This window comes from Anser cygnoides, chromosome 4 (genome assembly GCF_040182565.1).
Source record: "Anser cygnoides isolate HZ-2024a breed goose chromosome 4, Taihu_goose_T2T_genome, whole genome shotgun sequence".
Classification (NCBI taxonomy): Eukaryota; Metazoa; Chordata; class Aves; order Anseriformes; family Anatidae; genus Anser; species Anser cygnoides.
Genome location: NC_089876.1, coordinates 29,425,157 through 29,442,713, shown reverse-complemented (window position 1 = coordinate 29,442,713; position 17,557 = coordinate 29,425,157). Strand labels below are relative to the sequence as shown.

Sequence of the window (17,557 nt, the reverse complement as noted above, 5' to 3'; positions counted from 1 at the left end):
GCTTGTTACTCTTTCATGCCCCCGTGAGCCACTATTGCATTGTATGTGCTTTGGACAAAACAGCTCTTGGATGAGAATACAAGAAAGCTTCAAGATAGCGATACTACCAACCCTAAAAGAAGGTCAATTGCTAGTGCAACCTGTTATTCATCAGCATTTTTAGGAAGATGTTATAGAGTTCTAGCTCTAAGTTTGATTCATACCACAGGAGAGGAAACTTACCTTGAAAAACATCTCAATTTTGGGTGGGTAAAACTTATAGCCTTCTTTGACACCAGGGTTTCTTTTGAGGAAGGAGCCAGTAGCAATTCTTCTGCACACCCATTCAATCGGGATCATTTCACAGTGAGCTGCTATGAATGCTGTGTCACTGTGTTTTCTGACAAAAGCCGTTTTGATTCCTAAATATAAAGATTAGTTCCATTACTAGGCAAACTCCACAACTGAAACAAGACTCAAAAGCATCTTTAAGTTTAAGCACAACCCAACCTTATTCTTCTCTGGACTTCAGGGATGCACTGAATTTCCTCAAGGTATTTTAAGCGTAACAAGAGGGTTTCATTTTTGCCTTGTAAAAGGCCTTCGCTGCCATTATTTTCCTACAGGTCAGTAGTTTGCCAGTTTTATCATACTATGTTCACCTGTTGCTCAGAACCTTCTGCTGTGGTCAGAAATCCAATTGTCGCAAATCCTTCCCTCATGATGTTTTTTTAAAACAAAAGTTAGCAGCAACAGTATCCAAATATACCCTCTGGTGGAAGATCTATGGACTGTAACACCATACATTGAAGGGCAACTGGAGTTAGCAAAAGACAGCAAAATATAAGGTAGCTTTTGCTACTTCATTCACAAAGGAAGATGGAGCAAGGGCAAGAATGACTTGTTTTTTTAATGAAAGGGAGGTCTAGTATTTATTTAGGGCACTAGATCATTGTGATTTGTTGGATAACAGACATTAAGACACGGCAATACATATGCATATGAATCTCCTCCAGCATATCTTACATAATTTTAAGATGCAAGAACATATTAAACATTGACAGCCAATAGCTGCCGATAGCCATTTTAAGTGCAATATGGCTCTTTTCTCATCTCGCTCCTAGGGAAAGTTCCACATTTCCTCCCTAGAGCAGGACAAATGTCAAACCCAACTAGCATCTGCCAGAAACAAGAGGACAAAGGAGCTGCAATCAATCAGTTCAAGAAGTAGCTCTATTCCATTCCACCTTCAGCAACAGTGGAAGAAGAACCTAAAAATACAGTACTGAAATCACAACTTCATAGTTTATTGCAAGGCCCTCAAGAACAATGATTAAAAGAAACTGTGCACCAAGTGACTTCTAAATCCAGGCATTAAATCCCCCTCATAGCTTTTTTTTTTTTTACTACAGTTTTCAATCAGGGCAGATGTGTGCTTTTGAAAGGTTGACATTGGCTCTACTTTAAGTGGGAGAGAAACTTTAACAGAATTCTTTGTATATCACCACCTTTGATAAAGTAGGTTAAGAAGAGTTGCGAAAAAGCAAACAAACTACTTCTACAATAAGGCACTCGTGTTATCTGCAATTTATGCCTGTCAAATAATCAAACCAGAGCAGAACCCTGAAACTTCTTTTGTTGCTTTAAACTGCAGCTGCAATTTACTCTGCATATTGTTCCTGGGCACCTGAAGCTACTAAGTGAAAGCCATTTAAGGGTCTTTAAGGCAGCTCCTTAGCTTTTTGAATTCATACACTGCATCTGTAGGGTATTAAAATTAGTAGCTTAATTATTGGCCATATAGAATTAGGCAAAAACATGTAATTCATTGCTTCTAAATTAGAACCAATATTTTTAATCAACTGCAAAAATAAATGGAAAGACCCCAGAGACTTCTTTGTACCATATCAAGAACAGGCTTCCTAGGAAAGCCAGTGATTGAGGATCATACTTAACAGCTTGATTAACTCTTCTTTCTCCACCAATCCATTAACAAAAGGCCTTAACCTCCACCTGTACTTGAAGAACTACTTGCACAGAAGTAGAGGTTGATATAACTACACAGAAAACTCCTTTCTCTCCTTCACATACGAAACACGCTGACTTTACTGTTTGATTGAGATCTATCAATTTATAACACATAATACAACTTTTAGAGCAACTGGTACTCAGCTGGGACTTTGTAGCAGAGGGGAGGGTTAGGGGTATGTCCAGACAAATGGGAGAAACTATAGTGGTGGATTAGATTACTACACATACTCTCATGGTCCAAATGACTAAGTCACCCACCCAGATCTGTAGTACCAGAAGGAAAAAAGCAGACCCATAAATTAATGAAAAAGAAAGACAAAACCAAAAAGCATCAGAGCCTCAGGGCAGGATAAATCAGTAGAGAAACAGTGTTTTGCAACACCATCTGCAATATGCAGGCATTTATTCTGCCTTCAAAACACTTACCAGCTTCTTGGAGCAGCTGAAACACACAGCTCGTCGTTGTGTTGGAAATGGCAGCCTTCCCCTCCATTCGGTCCTTCCTGGCCGCATTTCCCGCTGTTATTTGGTCTTTCGACTGCATCAGAACGCATCCCGGGATATCTGGCAGCTCGTAAACTTCTTTTGTTTTACCTTCGTTCACTTTTTTACCAAGTTTCAGCTCTGCAGAACAACAAAAAGAAGAATTTGAGATCGAAAGAGGTTTCCTACTCCCCCAGACCAGCGCACCGAGCCTGCCTACCCGAGCAGCTCCGTGCCCAGCAGCATCCCCGCTCCCACTCCAGGAGGAGCGGGCTAACTTTCCTCAGCCAGCTTCCACACGCAGCCGCTGCCTCAGGGGGTGCGAGTATAACCGTGGTGGGCTACTTTTACTACTTTTTATTTAGTTATTTCTTTTTAAAACTACTTTTTAACCGCCTGAGCGGTTTAACCGCTGCACTTGGGCTCTGAGGGGGAGCTCCCGCGCCTCGCCTCGGGGGCGCGGAGATCATCGTGTCCCCCCACCCCCCCATATCGAAATAACAAAATAAAATAAAATAAAAATAAAAAAAAAAAAGTTTTGTGACGAAAAGCTTTACTTCAAGCCGCCAGAGCCCACAGGTGGCGGCGCGGCTCCCGCTCCCCCCCCAACACCCTCCCCGGCCGTTACCGGCCCCCTCAGCGCCCCAACGGTTACCTGAGCCGGCGGGGGCCATGGCGATGGCAGCGGGAGCGGTGGCGGCAGGCACCTAGGGCACAGGACACGGGCTTCAGCGCACACCGCCGGGCCCCGGCGCCGCGGTAAGAAGGGGCCGGCGGAAGGGGCGGGCAGGCGGGGCGGCGGGCAGCGCCAATCGCGGCCACCCCGCGCCCCTCCGGGTGTCCCCCCCCCCCCTCCGCCCCCGTTCGCCAGCCACCCCCAGCCCTCCGCCCCCCCATCCACCGGACGCCCCCGAGCCCCCCGGTGGGGCAGCGGGGCAGGGGGCGGCGTGCGGGGCCGGAGCCCCCCCGTATGTAAATGAGGGAGGCCGCCGCGGCAGGCTACCGGCGGCCCCGCGCGGCGCGGCGCTGTTGGCTGCGTGAGGCGGCGGCAGGAGGGAGAGCGGGAGGGGAGCCGCCACGCGCCGCTGCCCGGTGCCCGCTGCCCGGTGCCCCCTGCCCCGCCGCCACCACCACGTGCCGGCGGCGCCATGGAGCTGGAGGAGCTGGGCATCCGGGAGGAGTGCGGCGTGTTCGGCTGCATCGCCTCCGGCGTGTGGCCCACCGAGCTGGACGTGCCCCATGTCATCACGCTGGGGCTGGTGGGGCTGCAGCACAGGTAAGGGGGGCACCCGGAGGCCGCTTGGGCACGCGGAGGAGGGGAGAAGGGGGGGGGGACCCTTCCTCGCCGGCGGCCGGGGAAGGAGCGGCGTGGCCGGGGCCCTGCCCGCACCCAGCCGTCCCGTCCCCGCTCCGAGCGCCGCAGCATCCCGCGGGGGCTGCCCGCAGGAGCAGCAGCCTGGGGGCACGCTCCGGACCTCGGCTGCGGCCAGCTAAGTCGCGTGTCCCCCGCCTCGTGTCCCCGTTGCCGTCCCCCTCTGGCGGCGGCTCGTCCCGGTGCAGCGAGGCCCTGCCCGAGATGCTGCTGTTCAAACGCAGCCCCGCCGAGGGGAGGCTGCGGAAACGGAAAAGGGTTCTCAAAGGTCTCTGGGGCTCCTCGCAGCCACAAGCGGTAAGGTCTAGCATCGTGGGGCAGTGAAACTCGCCTGCTACCTGAGAGGTTTGTGGCCACGTAAAACAAAACTATTCACCATGATCGACTGTGGATGAGGAACTGTAAAATGAAGTTTTGATTCTGCTCTCGTTTGGTATTTCAAAGTTAGGCTGTTACACGCAAACATACATTAATCGTTATTTCATCGGTGCCAGCGAGGTTTGTCTGCCTCGTGGGAGCACATGCACAGGCATACACGCACGTGCTAGCTTTGGCTCTGCACTGCAAACGCCTATGTGGTAAGTCTGGCTTCACGTTGATGAAAAGTGGGTGAAACAATCACATGCATGACAGTCCGGGGAGGTGGGCTTCTCTAGGCACACATGCACTGAAGAAGGAAAAAAAAGGGGGGGTTGGTCACTGTATTTTTGAGGTCACAGACATGTAAGGGTTGCTCCAAAGCTGTTTTGGACCAACAGTATAAAATAGTTTACATCCAGCTTTTCTATTTATTACAGCCAAGTTTCATATACTTTTACTGGTTAAATGGTGCATCCCTACATCAGCTCAGGTACTACTGTTTGTTTGGATTGCAGGTGTATCATTCATAAGCTACGTATATTTGCCAGTGTCCATCAAAATCACTTTTATTGGGAATGATAAAGCTACAGAATCCAAGGAATGAAGCCGGGTAATTAATCAATGGCCTTATTTTAGGTTGAGACACTTCTCTGTAAAGAGGCTGGAAAAAAATCTGATCTCATTTATGCCTGCACAGTTACACTAGTGGACCTGGATGGAGTTTCTTAGTTGGAAATAAAATGACTGCTGTATTTTTCATCATTTTGCAGCTTACTAGCTCAATTTCCACTGCAACCTTATTTCATGATTTTCAATACACAGTGTGTTTTTTTCTCTCTTTTCTGATGGGCACTTGACAAGTATATTTGATTTCCATGAGTTCTTTAATATCAAATGACCCCTGTGGAGCCTTATGTGAGACAACTGTAGCCAGTAATGCTAATGTTGTGACTAAAAGTGGAAGCAACTTGCAAGTTCTAAAAAATCACAGAATACGTACCTAATGGCATACATACATTACCTCTGATTCTGATTTCCTTACTCAGTAACTAAATAAAAATCTAAGGGATGCTTTCTTAGAGACATAAACCTTATTGCATCTGTAAAATCAAACTTGTTTACTTTCACTGTGAAGTTAAACAGTCCATTCAATTAGGTATAGCTTTCAAACAGGCAATAAAATTCTATTAAATAGCTGAGATTTAAATGTTCCCATTTCCTTCTTTAATGTTTCTCTCTAACCTCTTTGAATTTTTCCTTAGTATTCTACTATAAGGTGTAGTAAAAGGCAGCGGCATCCCTATCAGGAGGTGATAAGGTAGCACCTGTTCCTGTTGGAACATCTCTTGAAAACCAGGATTGTTTTAGCATTAACTGTATCAGTAAATTACACTAAGCACGTCCTTTTAAACTGAAAAGGTAAGAAGCATCTCTTTAACCATATTCCTTTCAAGGTATGTAAATATGGGAGAGAAGTATGGTAAGTAACAATGGATAGTCCCAAGCAGGCCCTGAGTGACCATCAGAAGTTTGATTGTCCATTGGGAAATAAGTCCTTAGAGCTCCCATTGAAATTAATAAGGATGTGTAGGTAATGACTACTGGCCTTAGATAGTCATAGTCACGATTCTTCTATTGCTAATTAGTCCTGTGCAATAAGTCAAATGTCAGAATTTGGCCCTTAATTCATCTCAGATTTTAAAAATTAGAATATTCAAGCGTGGCAGTGCATTGAGCTGCATTCTTGAGATGACTGATCTACAAAGTAGAGAAAGCTGTTGAGAACACATTATAATTTCTAATCCTTGAAATCATATCTGTATGCATAAACATAGAGTGCTTGTTACAACCCACAAAAACATATGGCATGAATTCTTTGTGCTCTCTGTTCTGATACAGGCATTTGCAGCAGTGTGAAAAGGCTTTGCTTTTTGTGATAAATGGCCTGAAGAGCTGATAGTTGTTGGTTTTTTTTTCAGTGTTAGAAAGATATTCAGGCACTTTGGAGAGCTTTACTTCAGTGAGGATATTTGCAGCTGAAAGCTTGAAACTCAGTACACTGCATCAATCAAACAGAATATTTTAGCATGTATTTGAGTGGTTTTCTTTGTATCACTGAAACTATTCTGCATGAAGTCAGGAGTATGTGTAAGCTGGGTTCTGCAGTGGGCCCACAAGCAGACACACCAGGAAAGGGTGACTTGGAATCTCACTTTATTGTCATATAAGTAACAATTTCTAAAAGCTTTTTCCCTTTTTCTTTTTTTAATTGAAACACAGCTGCTCAAATGTCAAGGCCTAAATTCACACTCCTTTGTAGCAGAAGGCAGAATATGGCTTTTTATTGGCTTTTACTTAATACTGGTGAATTGTGAATTAAAACAAAAAATGCGTGTATTCCTACTAACAGCGCTTCCATGCGCTAAGAACATTGTACCAATTTAACTTAAGGCCGTTTGTTAGTGATTTTCATCTGGTTTTGATGCATTTTATAGCTATGTTAGCAGTGAATTTCATTATGTTTGAAACTTTAAAGATAAAACTGTTACTTTGGGTTTAACATTTATAAAGTGGGTATTCTAAGTCATCTTTACAAACTGTAAGCCAGGGAACAAAATCACTATAAAATCCACTGACAGCCTGCCAAAGTAAAGTCAAGGGATATTGGTAAGAAGAGGACTTTCTTGGGGGCAGTGAGGGAGGGAGGAGGAGTACTGCGAGTTACAAATCTATTAAACGTCATTTGAGTCCTTGACCAGTACAAATTTGCAACCTTAATCTTGGAACAAGTGTGACTTCTGTTAACTTTTTGCAAAGTTCTTTCGAAAATATTTTTGGCAGTAATGCCATGTACTGAAACCTGGGATTCAGCTTTGTACTGATTTTTTAATAGGATCTTTAAAAGGCCTTTTCTGTGCAGGTGGAAATCCGGTTAAAACAGGGATTATTGCTCAGCTCAGCTGGGTCTATGTATGGGATTGGTTATGAGAATTGAAGTACATGGAGAGGACGCTTGGCAGGCATGCTTTTCTGATACCTTCCCTGTTACTGTCCACTACTAAAACTCGCACAACCATGCCAAAATAATCACCAGTGTAAGCTAGGATTTTAACTTTGCTTTCTATCCAGTATAATTGCTAGTTGTTTCCAATTAGCCCCTTTTCTGAATGTCTACAGTCAGTATAGCATATTGAATAGGATTATCTACCTTTTATATACAATCTCTTGGCTGCAAGATAGATTTTTATAACACTTTTTAGTAAGCTATTGGTATCCTGTCTTACCCTGTCAGTCTTACCTGAGCAAATTGGACCAAATGGATGGAAATGTTCTGCGGAACATGGATATGCTGCAGGTAATGATCCTTACAATTTGGTGTAACCTTTTCTTTTCATCTTAAGAACCCAGTATGGGCTTAGCAAATCCTCCATCCCCAGATGCAAAAGCAGCAGTTAATGTTTTAACTGTCTAAATGCCAAATGTTTTAATTAATCATACTTGTATATACATTCCCTATGGAACATACTGGATAAAATGTTTGTCAAGCTAATAATTTGAGCCTGTATGGTGTTTTACCAGCACATTTATGCTGTACATGCTGGTAAAAGATTCTTGAGTACTTTCAGAGACTCTTACTGCATGTAGACAATAGTAATGCTTTATCCTTAGTTAGGTGCTGGTTTAAGTTTATAGGTTATTCTGTGCTGCTAGGTGCTGACAGTTTAATTAGACACCACACCGCTCACTACTGCAGGAAGAGAAATGAGGAGGGAGGCCTTTTGGCTCACTTTTGGCTGTGCTGAGCTGTTACATCCGCTCAGCTTTCACGTAATTTCCTGCATGGTGATTTCCTGAAAGCGAAGACAAGCCAGATTTACATTCTAACCAAGTTCAAATCCCTGAAGTATAATGTATATTCCACAAACTGCAGTCCAGCCTTAGCTCTTCTCTCTGGATGTGGAATTATGAATTGGAATAAGATAACATAAGAAGGAGGGGGAAAACCAGCAGAGAAGTGGTACTAAAAGGTGTATTAAAAGAGGATGTTTCAGAGATAGCTATTACATTTATTGTGGCCAACAGAGTTTAATTCCATCACATTAACCTAGCTGTGGAGTGGGGATGAGACTTAATTTTTCTTCAAATTGACTTTAGTCATCCATGTAGACGTGATACAGCTCTCGAGTTATTTTCAGAGGATTGCTTTTTGTTGCCTTGTCTGCCCATCCCTTAAATTTGAGCCTGATGCATGGAGTGAGGGTTGTACGCAGCACAGGAGGTTGGTTCATGATGGGTGGTGTAGGTCAAATAAACTGTCCTGGCTGCTCTTTTTGCCATGTCTCTAACGCCCTTTCTTGAACTTTAAAATAAACAAAAAAACAGGGGTGTTTGGAGGGGCTTGTTATTAAGTCAGAACTTCAATAAGTTCTGGTGGGTGGATAACCATTTGAGCACATGAGTGCTGGTGCCAGTGCAACAGAGACTATCTGCAGAAGAGTGGGAGTCTGGAGGGAGTGCTTTTAAGCCAACAGCGATGACTGGATTCCTGGACTCCAGGAATGCAAGTACCTCTCTGCTCAGTGAAGCCCATTCTCCAGGCATTTGGCCCAAATACAGTTTGGGCTACCAGGAAATAAACTAAATGAGGCATTCAGAGGACTTTCCAGGGTAACAGCCCTATCAAAGACATGTAAAGTGACCCATTCATCTCCATGAATAAGTGTGCTTTAGAGGTGAATGGAATATAGATCGGAGTGGTGATTTTTTCCATTTATCTGCTACATCTCAGAAATTTCAGTACCCTCCTTGGCAAACTGGGGAGGAGAATGCTAACCTGAATGGCCCCCTGCTAATAGTGCAGATATTTGAGGAGGAGGGAGAAAAACAAAGACTTTTTTATAGGATTGCTGCTGTTCCCATCATTACTTGATGCTGGTGTGGATTTTTAAGCTGGATCATTTCTGTGATGTAATTTATACTAGATTCTCAGGAGCAGTTGTATGGAAACAACCTGGTCTGGCCTTACTGCTTAAAAGGAACCATATTGTGGTTCTTTTCAGATTCTTTGAGTCTTACTGTAGTGTTCTCACACATAACAGATAGTTAGTGTCAGATATGTCCCAGGTTGCATTTAACTTGCCTATGTGTGTGCCTAGGCTAAATATTGTGTGACTGTAACACGTTTAGAGCAGAGCCTCAGCACAAGTTCAAGCGTGTGTAGAAATACTCTGGAAGGATGAGTTGGCTTAACTAAATGCTGTATTTGAAGGGACTTTTTGGAGAAATCCTCTATTTTAGTGACACTCGATTTAGCCCACTGTCACCACCCCAGGAGATACTGTCAAAGGCGGCAGACCATAGCTCTAGACAACTGGAATTCTGAATGCAGCCTTCATGGTATTTTGTCCCTAAGCAATAAGTGATGTTGTATCACAGCCACAACTGCAGTGAAGAAGGGTTGTCCTGATGCCACTTCGATTTATCTATCTAAGCTTCGTACACATTCAAGTAAATATTTGTTACAAAGAAGTGTGAGTAGTATATAAGTATTAGATGGTGCCAAATGCTCCCCTACACTTGACTTCTCTTATCGCTATTGGCCAAAAATAAATATGAATGGTAGAAAAGAAGGGGATAGCTTTCTGTCAAAATAATTTTTAAAAGCATGCTATACTTTCTAGCCACAAAGCAGAATAGAAGTGGAATCTCACACAAAGGGAAGTCCACCTTCTTTGCACATTGTTTGTTAGGTAAATCCTGCTCTCTGGTAAGTGCAGGCATGTTTTCTGAGGAAAACAAACGAACAAACAAGTAGAAAGCCACACCTGCTTTTTTTTTTTTTGGCCTGTCAGTTCTTGCTTCATGCCTACCCTCTAGTGTCGATATGAACAGTTTCCAAATAGAGATTGCGTGTGTGCTCTGCAATTGCGTGTGTGCTCTGACCTTCTAAGAATTTAGACAGTCCTTTGCCTGAGTACTGCTGTACAGTTCTCACCTGAACAACAGCATTTAATACAGATGCGTATTTCTTGAGCTTGTTTTAATGAATAAAATAAGTTTTTTTTGTATTCTGGGAGAAGAGAAAATTTTTTGGGGGGGGAGCAGGCAGGGGCATTGTACTGAATAACAGCAAAGCTTTGGAGAGACTGCAGTCCTCATGCATCACTCAGAATTTTAAGTGAAGTTTGTCTTCTTTGAGATGCTAACTGCCTTCCTCAAGTTAGCCTTTCTTCCCTGAGGGCAATCACACTGCAACAAAGACAACCTTTGAGCTGCTCCAAGTTAGGGCTAGCACACCTGAGGATTTGCTGGGCTGCTTCAACTCACTAACTGCACAGAAATATATATATATATTTTTTTCAGCTGGGCTAGTCTGGTGTCAGACTATCAAAATGAGCTGGTTTATGGGTGATCCAGCAGGAATAAAGAAGAGATCTTCATGTTGCAATGAGTTATCAAACTGCAGCTAGTTTATGCAACTTCAGCCTTGCACTCACAGAATACAGTTATCTTAAAAACTTCATCTACATCTGAATTGATCTCAACTGTTTACATAAACTGGAGTGAATTAGAGTGGGAACACGTTTTTTTTCTGGCCCATATGTGGAAGGACTAACCTGTGATTTTAGTGCTGCTAGGAATGGGAAGCTCTTCAGCTAGCTCAGCATATTCTAGAAGGACACCTGACCATGAAGCAGGGATAGGGACAGATTCCTTGTCCTACCAAAGGTTGCAGTTCTGTAATATAATAGATGTAAGTTCAAGGATGTGTACTGAAACCAAAGCAATTTTAAAGGAGAGAAGAAAGGAAAGTTTTTTGTTGTTGTTTTTTAGCTAACGATGATTAGTATTACAATTGTCTCATTATAAGCTAAAGATTTTCAAATTTACATTGGTTTACACTAAGAAACCAATGTAAATGTGAAAAATGGTCACTACACTGGCACGACTACATGTCTGTCACTGTATAAATGAATGTAATCAAAAAATGATGATTTTCTAGGGATATTTCTCTGACTTCTCAGAATTGTTTTTAAAGTGTTAGTCAAATAACAGATCAAGTCTACCATTGTGGAAAGGTAATGAGTATAATTTGAAGATAAATAATACCTTCATATAATCTCTCATAAAAGGATTAACAAGAAAAGAAGTAACCAGAGTGGGAAACAAAGCACTAGATCCACTAAGATCTTTGTGTAAAATTTAGCGAAGAGGGATTGGGTGGAATTTAGGCCCCTGGGTATTTAAAAATAAAACAAAACTCGCTGCTGCTGCTGCTTCTGCAATGAGTACTTGACTGTTTGACTTCACTTGAGTCTTTGTGTGTGCCCAGAACTAACCTAGCTTTGGCAGGGCTGTGCAGGTCTGTGCACAAACATGACAGATCCACAAATGAGTTGTTATTCTGCTTGAATACACTCAAAGGAAAACCTTGCAAATGCATGCCTTGCAGGCAGGATAGGCTGTAAAGTACTTGCTTACGCAATCACAAAGTATTGGCTAGTAGGTTTCTGCACAGTTACTTACTTACTTATGGTGTTTGTCATTTATCATCTCATTGTCCCCTGCACACTGTCTATGTTTTCTCTGCTTCATTTGGTTACTGGACAGGGCAGATCCCTTAAAACAAGGACCGGAACCCATTTTTTCCCCTTCTAGGTGGGCACCAACTTTCTGGTTCACTGAATTCTCCAGTTCATTACTGCACAGCACCATACCTTCTGCAGTCAGATAGGGATGGTTCCCTACCTTAGCAGGTGACAAGACTAGCAGGGTAAAAGGAATTAAGTGTTGTTTTTTCCCCACCTAGCCTTGTCTAACCAAAAAGAAAATATCTGTTCACTTAACTGTTCACTTAATTGCAGAAGACTAATTTGCTAGGATGGTTATAGATATAGTAATTGAACATGATAGGTTGAAATTTTTAAGTGTAGATGTTTTCTTTGATCAAAGTATTTTTTTCTTTCAATTAACGCTGTCATTTGTGTCATGTAGGTGACCCAAGGCACGTAGGAAGAAGTTTTATCATTTATTAGACTAACTGATGCCACTTCTAAAAGTTCATTGTTAAAGATTATGATGGAAATTCATACCTTCTTTTTTTTAGTTCAGATGACTGAAGGTGAATAAATTAAAGGGGAGCAACCATGTACTCATGTGGGTGACCTACTCTCACAAATAAGTCTGTTTAATTTCTTACCATCTGAAAGAATCATTTTGCATGCTAATTTGGTAGAAAGTTCATTAAACCAACCTGTTGTATGGCTGATGGATCAGCATACAGCTGAGTTCTGTTGAGGTCTTGCATTTCTTCCTGCTTACAAAGCTTTTCTAACAGTAACTTTTTGCCTTCTGTTACTGTGTGCACTCTCTCTGTTAACAGTTTTTGAAACTGGAGTATGGTGTTTTCAGAAGCACTTTTCTTAAGTGGAACAGGTGACATCTCTGTGAATAAAGCAAAGTATGTACTTAGAGTGTACAAGTCAATGAACTGCTGACTGAAGTCTAGCACATGCCACAAAATTTTCCTAAGGCCGTCCTTCTATTACCCTCTTTTGGCAGGCATTGTCTGGTGTTGTGTAAGGGGTCATTGTATAATGACCAGTAGGAATGAAGTAGACCTTGTAAAAATCATTCGGGCTGCTCTCTCATATTTGAACTCTCAGGCTTTGCCTGACTACTGCTTTCTGCAAGACAGTTATCTAATTGGAAATAAAAGAAATAATATTTAATTACATAGAGTTAGTCCTGTTAATGCAATTTCTAACAATGTACTGAACAGAAATGGTGTGGTGTTTGGATGTGTTTGTGTTCATCTGTCTACAGACACGACATAATTTTAGTATTAAAAGTAAGGGGGAGTCTCCTAAAAACTAATGTTGTTATCCCTCATTTTTGGACTTTTTGATTATTTAGGTCCTGCCAATTTTGATAGGAACAAGAATAGCTCCTGACCTTTCCTCTCAGATTGCATTCCACATATTTCTGTCCATTCCTTCATTTTTCTCTCAGTGCTTCTTTAACATATCATCGCTTTGATAATAGATCTTAACTTGTTTTTCTCTTGTGCAGTTTTAAGCACATAACTTCTCATTTACTGATGCGTGGTATAATATGAAGAAATCACAACCATGACTGTGATACTGTCCATATTTTCCTCTGAGCAAGACAGGATATTAAACAGCTTCTTCCTTTAAAAATGTTAATGTTTTCCTTACATTTGACTCTCATAAATTAAATAATTATTTCTTTAATATATATCCATATATAATGGATATGTAATATATATCCGGATTGGATGGGGCCTTGGCCAACCTGATCTAGTGGGTAGCATCCCTGTCTATGGCAGGGGGATTGGAACTAGATGATCTTTGAGGTTCCTTCCAACCCGAGGCATTCTATGATTTCCTGATGCCTCCCTCATTTTTACTTATTTATTTTTTGTCAGAGATGAAGATTCAAATAAAGAAATTGCACATTTTCCCTTAGGCCCACATTTTAATCTGGAGGCTTCTTTTGCAGATTGTTAATAGTGCAAGAACAATGTTAGTTTGGAGGTTGGTGTTAAATTATAGGATTTTTTTAAACTGTAAACTAGTATATGGCATCCAATTTAACAGTAATGTGTAGATGCTTTAAAAAGTCAGAGGCTCTTACCATCATTCCATGTTTTCCTTTTGATACCCAAGGATCCTGTGTTTGCTGTAACATCTCCCACTGAAACTTAAAAGAGAGAAGCAAGGTGACTAAGTATTTTGCAGAGATTCTAAAAGCATAGTCAGTCACAAACCAAAATGCTTTATCCTACAAAAGCAAATGCATTGTGACAACTGACTTGGAGCAGTAGGAATCTTCTAGAGAAGTTAGGTGCTGGACTGGCACACGGAGTCAGGGTGGAGACAAACGTTTGCTTGACAGATGCCTCAGGCAAGCTAATAATTAAAGCCTCTTTTATGAAAGGTTATTGTTTTCCTGTATCCTGCCTGCATCAGCATTCACAACACAGATAACACGGCCCTTTTCTGGCATGCTAAAATGTAAAGCTGCCATGTCAGCTCAAATATTCTTGGTGTTGAAAAATTCCATTTACAGAGAGCAGAAGTGAGCAGTAATATCTTCAGTTTCTGGATTTGGAAGAAAATGGATGTCTTAAGAATGTCATCTAGCATAAGAATGAGGTAGGTGGGAAGCAGCACTGTCATCTCATGGCCACCAGCCTCACCCAATGGCACTACCGCAGGGTGCTGCTGGACACTGCGTTATGGCTCTGATTCACGAGTAAGGACAGCTGCCTTAAGGATTGCTCCAGCAGCTTCTGCTCAAGCTGTCCATCTGACCTCTGCTGCCAAACTGGTTCAAGTCCTCAACTGTTTGTGGCATTGGTAATTATTATCTAGTGTTTAGAAAAAACAGAATTAGACCTGGTTTACCATAATTCACTGAGCTGTAAGCTGCAGTGGTGAAGTTGCTTCTACATGAGTGTCTGATCCACCTGACTGCTCTGCCTCTCAGGAGCAGCTGCCTCTGCTCCAGGCAGATTATAATTACAAGTGCTCAAATACACATTGCAGCCCTGGATTTTTTTTTTCTCTATTGACTGTGATATGAATTTAATTAATAAACTTTGCTTTTTTGGAGTCTTTGCACTTTTCTTGACTGTTACACAGTTCTAATTGGTATGAGCTTGCAGCTCTGTATCCATAATGCTTTACATGCCTGTTGGATCACCTCTAAGGCCTTTCCTCTTTCTCTAGCACCATTTCACTGTATCTCACTTAGGCTTCCAAAAGTACAAAGACTTTCTAATAACATTGAGCACGTTGGGTGCTTTTCTTTTTGTTGTTTTTCTCACTTCTAAACTCCTCCAAAGACCACTGCTGTTCTCTGAGCATTGCCTGTCTGACCATGCAGATAGAGGTTCTGCAGTTATTCCTCCCTCCTCATTTCAGCCTTGTATTTCACCCCAGGAGCATGGGTCAACAGGCAACTTTAACTTTTGTTTTAATCGCTGTATCTCATTACTGAAATTTTAGGGTACCTGATAGGAGGCTTGAACTTTCATATCGCCAGCTTGATGGAACTAGAGGCTGTCTTTTTAAGATATCATCAATTTCTTCATAAAATCTCATTTTTCTCCTGGGATTACCAAGGTGTTCATTTTCTTTCTGTAGTGCACGGTACTCATATTTTAGGTTCTTGTACTTTGTGCGACATTGTTTCCAGTCTCTGTCTATTCCATGTTTCATTAACCTTCTGGCAATTTCCTCAAATATTTCTTTATTTCTCGTGGCCCCTTCAAGCATTTGCTGTATCTTTTCATCTGACCATATGTTTATCAGAGCTCTGACTTCATTATCGCTCCAGTGTCTTCCTGCTCCAGTATCATTAATTGTAATAACTTTAAAGTGATTTCGTGCTTCTTCCAAGGGAATATGATTATCTGAAAATATAATGAAAAAACTGAGTATTGCTGAGTATACGTATATTAAAGTGTAATTGTAGCTAATGATTAAGTAACAAGCTGAAGGATTAATTAATGTTTATAATAATCTCTGGTTACAAAAATCTTTTAATTTTACAATGTTAACACCCATTTGTGATTGCATTTCTCTTAAGTATGCAAAATACGTAATCTCTTGTCTCTGGAAGCCATCTAAAATTCCACATTTCATCAGTGTATCTTTCTTGCTGTTGTCAAATTAAAGACATGTCAGGGTGCTACATACAGGAGAGCAATGGGATTTAAGCATTAGAAGCAACGTTGTATCAGCAGTAATAAGAAAATGGCGTTCCAGGGTCAAATTAGAATGACAAGAAGAAATATCATGCAAGTGAAAATGCTTCCATGGGTTTGATACAAGAAAAAAATCTTACAATCTAGATATTTAGAAGGCTGATGCTGCTCTTAGTCAGTCTGAAACTAATTTTTAGGTTTAGTGATAACACCATACTGGAGTCAAAAGCAGATAAAGTTAGAGCCATGTTTACAGTAGAGATTTGGTTGCTCCAGCTTTGTACAGAAATTCCAATGCAACTTTCTTTCAGAATAAATGCATGGAAATTAATACTCACCTGCCCCAACTATCCGTTTTGCTACTGGCGTACAAGATCTGTCTTCTGAGGTAGTACTTATAGAATCATCATCTATAGAAACATGCAAGTTTAAATAAAACGGATTTAGGAAAATAAATTGCTAATATTATTCCCCTCTTCTGCAGGTAACACCTATCTTCAATTAAAAATGTCATAACCCACTACTAAGAGGGTTACAACAAGTTTTCTGCCACTTGCTTCTTAATTTATTTATTAGCTTATCTCATAAGCTTTATCTTTCTTCCTGCCCCCACATTCCCCAGAGGTAGCTGTGGATGCTGCACAGAAGTTTAAAATACCTGACTGAGCATGTAGGCGTACGTGGCAGGTTTGTGTCTCACATGTAAGTAGATTTGCATAACACGTTTGTGCACATTGACTGGCATGGGTGTGCCATCCATTGTTTGGGTGCCATTTGTAAGGGCACACTCCTGTGGATTCACTCACAGCCAGTAGGGCTCGAACTGCAGCGCTTTCCCTGGCAGAGTCATTCATGTTCACTGGCTGTTGCCACGAAATGAGCAGGGACTGCTCCAGAAGTCCCGCTGTCAAGTTTGGGAACTGCACGTGATTCAGCTGTGATTAGGAGGTGCATCAGGCACAGGCACCTGTACACAGACCTGCACGCAGTGGCATTGCTAAAGCTTCATTTCATACCGCTGAGTGTGGGTTTTCTGAGATCCTTGAGTACGAGAAAGCAGTTGAAAACAGGCCTTTGCTCCTTATTACTAGTTCTCCTCTACTTGGGTTTTCTTTTTGCCACAGAAAAGTGGTTTCGAGTCCATTTTACTAAGCTACTGTGGTGGGTTGCAAGTCTGGGCTTTCAGGTGTACCTGTCCCCCATTCCAGAAAGGAGACAAGGAACAGATGCTCCATTTTGTGGGGCAGGTTGCAAGCTTTTGCTCCCAGTTAGGAGGTAACCATGTTTGTTTACTTTGGGGTGAAAGGCTAGCCTCTGTTACAGAGCTGATGTGATGGAGATAGCATAAGCAGTAGAAAAATTGGAAAGTAAACAATTTGTTAAAGCTTTTGTGGAAATCTTATTGCCTAAATTGCACTTTCTACATGCAGGGATGGCTCAATCTGAAACTATTCTATGCAGCTTAAATGACAAAACAGGGAAGACATGAGAAGTATTTTTTATTCTACTCGCATCAGAGCTCTCTTCAAAATTCCATTGCTAACAGGATAGAGACATCGTTCTTTTTCTACACATCTACATGCCATTTTTTTTCTTCC

General features: G+C 41.8%; 2 protein-coding genes across 11 annotated transcripts in view; one reads left to right on the top strand and one right to left on the bottom strand.

Moving 5' to 3' along the window:
• The window catches only part of PAICS (phosphoribosylaminoimidazole carboxylase and phosphoribosylaminoimidazolesuccinocarboxamide synthase), a 40,199-nt gene that overhangs the window by 5,005 nt on the left and 17,637 nt on the right, over nucleotides 1–17,557 (bottom strand). For 7 of the 8 annotated variants that reach the window (XM_066995918.1, XM_066995919.1, XM_066995920.1 and 4 more), the window contains 7 exons: nucleotides 16,298–16,369; nucleotides 15,264–15,665; nucleotides 13,883–13,948; nucleotides 12,480–12,670; nucleotides 3,149–3,200; nucleotides 2,437–2,634; nucleotides 223–401 (listed from right to left, as the gene is read on the bottom strand). In XM_066995918.1, coding sequence (XP_066852019.1) covers nucleotides 223–401; nucleotides 2,437–2,634; nucleotides 3,149–3,200; nucleotides 12,480–12,670; nucleotides 13,883–13,948; nucleotides 15,264–15,665; nucleotides 16,298–16,369 — 1,160 coding nt within the window. Of the gene's footprint in view, nucleotides 1–222; nucleotides 402–2,436; nucleotides 2,635–3,148; nucleotides 3,201–3,968; nucleotides 4,095–12,479; nucleotides 12,671–13,882; nucleotides 13,949–15,263; nucleotides 15,666–16,297; nucleotides 16,370–17,557 lie in introns of those variants that run through there. The other variant, XM_066995925.1, reaches the window with a different exon arrangement.
• Nucleotides 3,143–17,557, top strand: part of PPAT (phosphoribosyl pyrophosphate amidotransferase) — a 48,886-nt gene continuing 34,471 nt past the window's right edge. The window contains exon 1 of one of the 3 annotated variants that reach the window (XM_066995927.1): nucleotides 3,143–3,252. Coding sequence is in view for 2 of the 3 variants with exons in the window: in XM_066995928.1 (XP_066852029.1) it covers nucleotides 3,642–3,769 (128 nt within the window). In the remaining variant the exon portion in view is untranslated. Of the gene's footprint in view, nucleotides 3,253–3,420; nucleotides 3,770–17,557 lie in introns of those variants that run through there. The other 2 variants (XM_066995928.1, XM_066995926.1) reach the window with 2 other exon arrangements.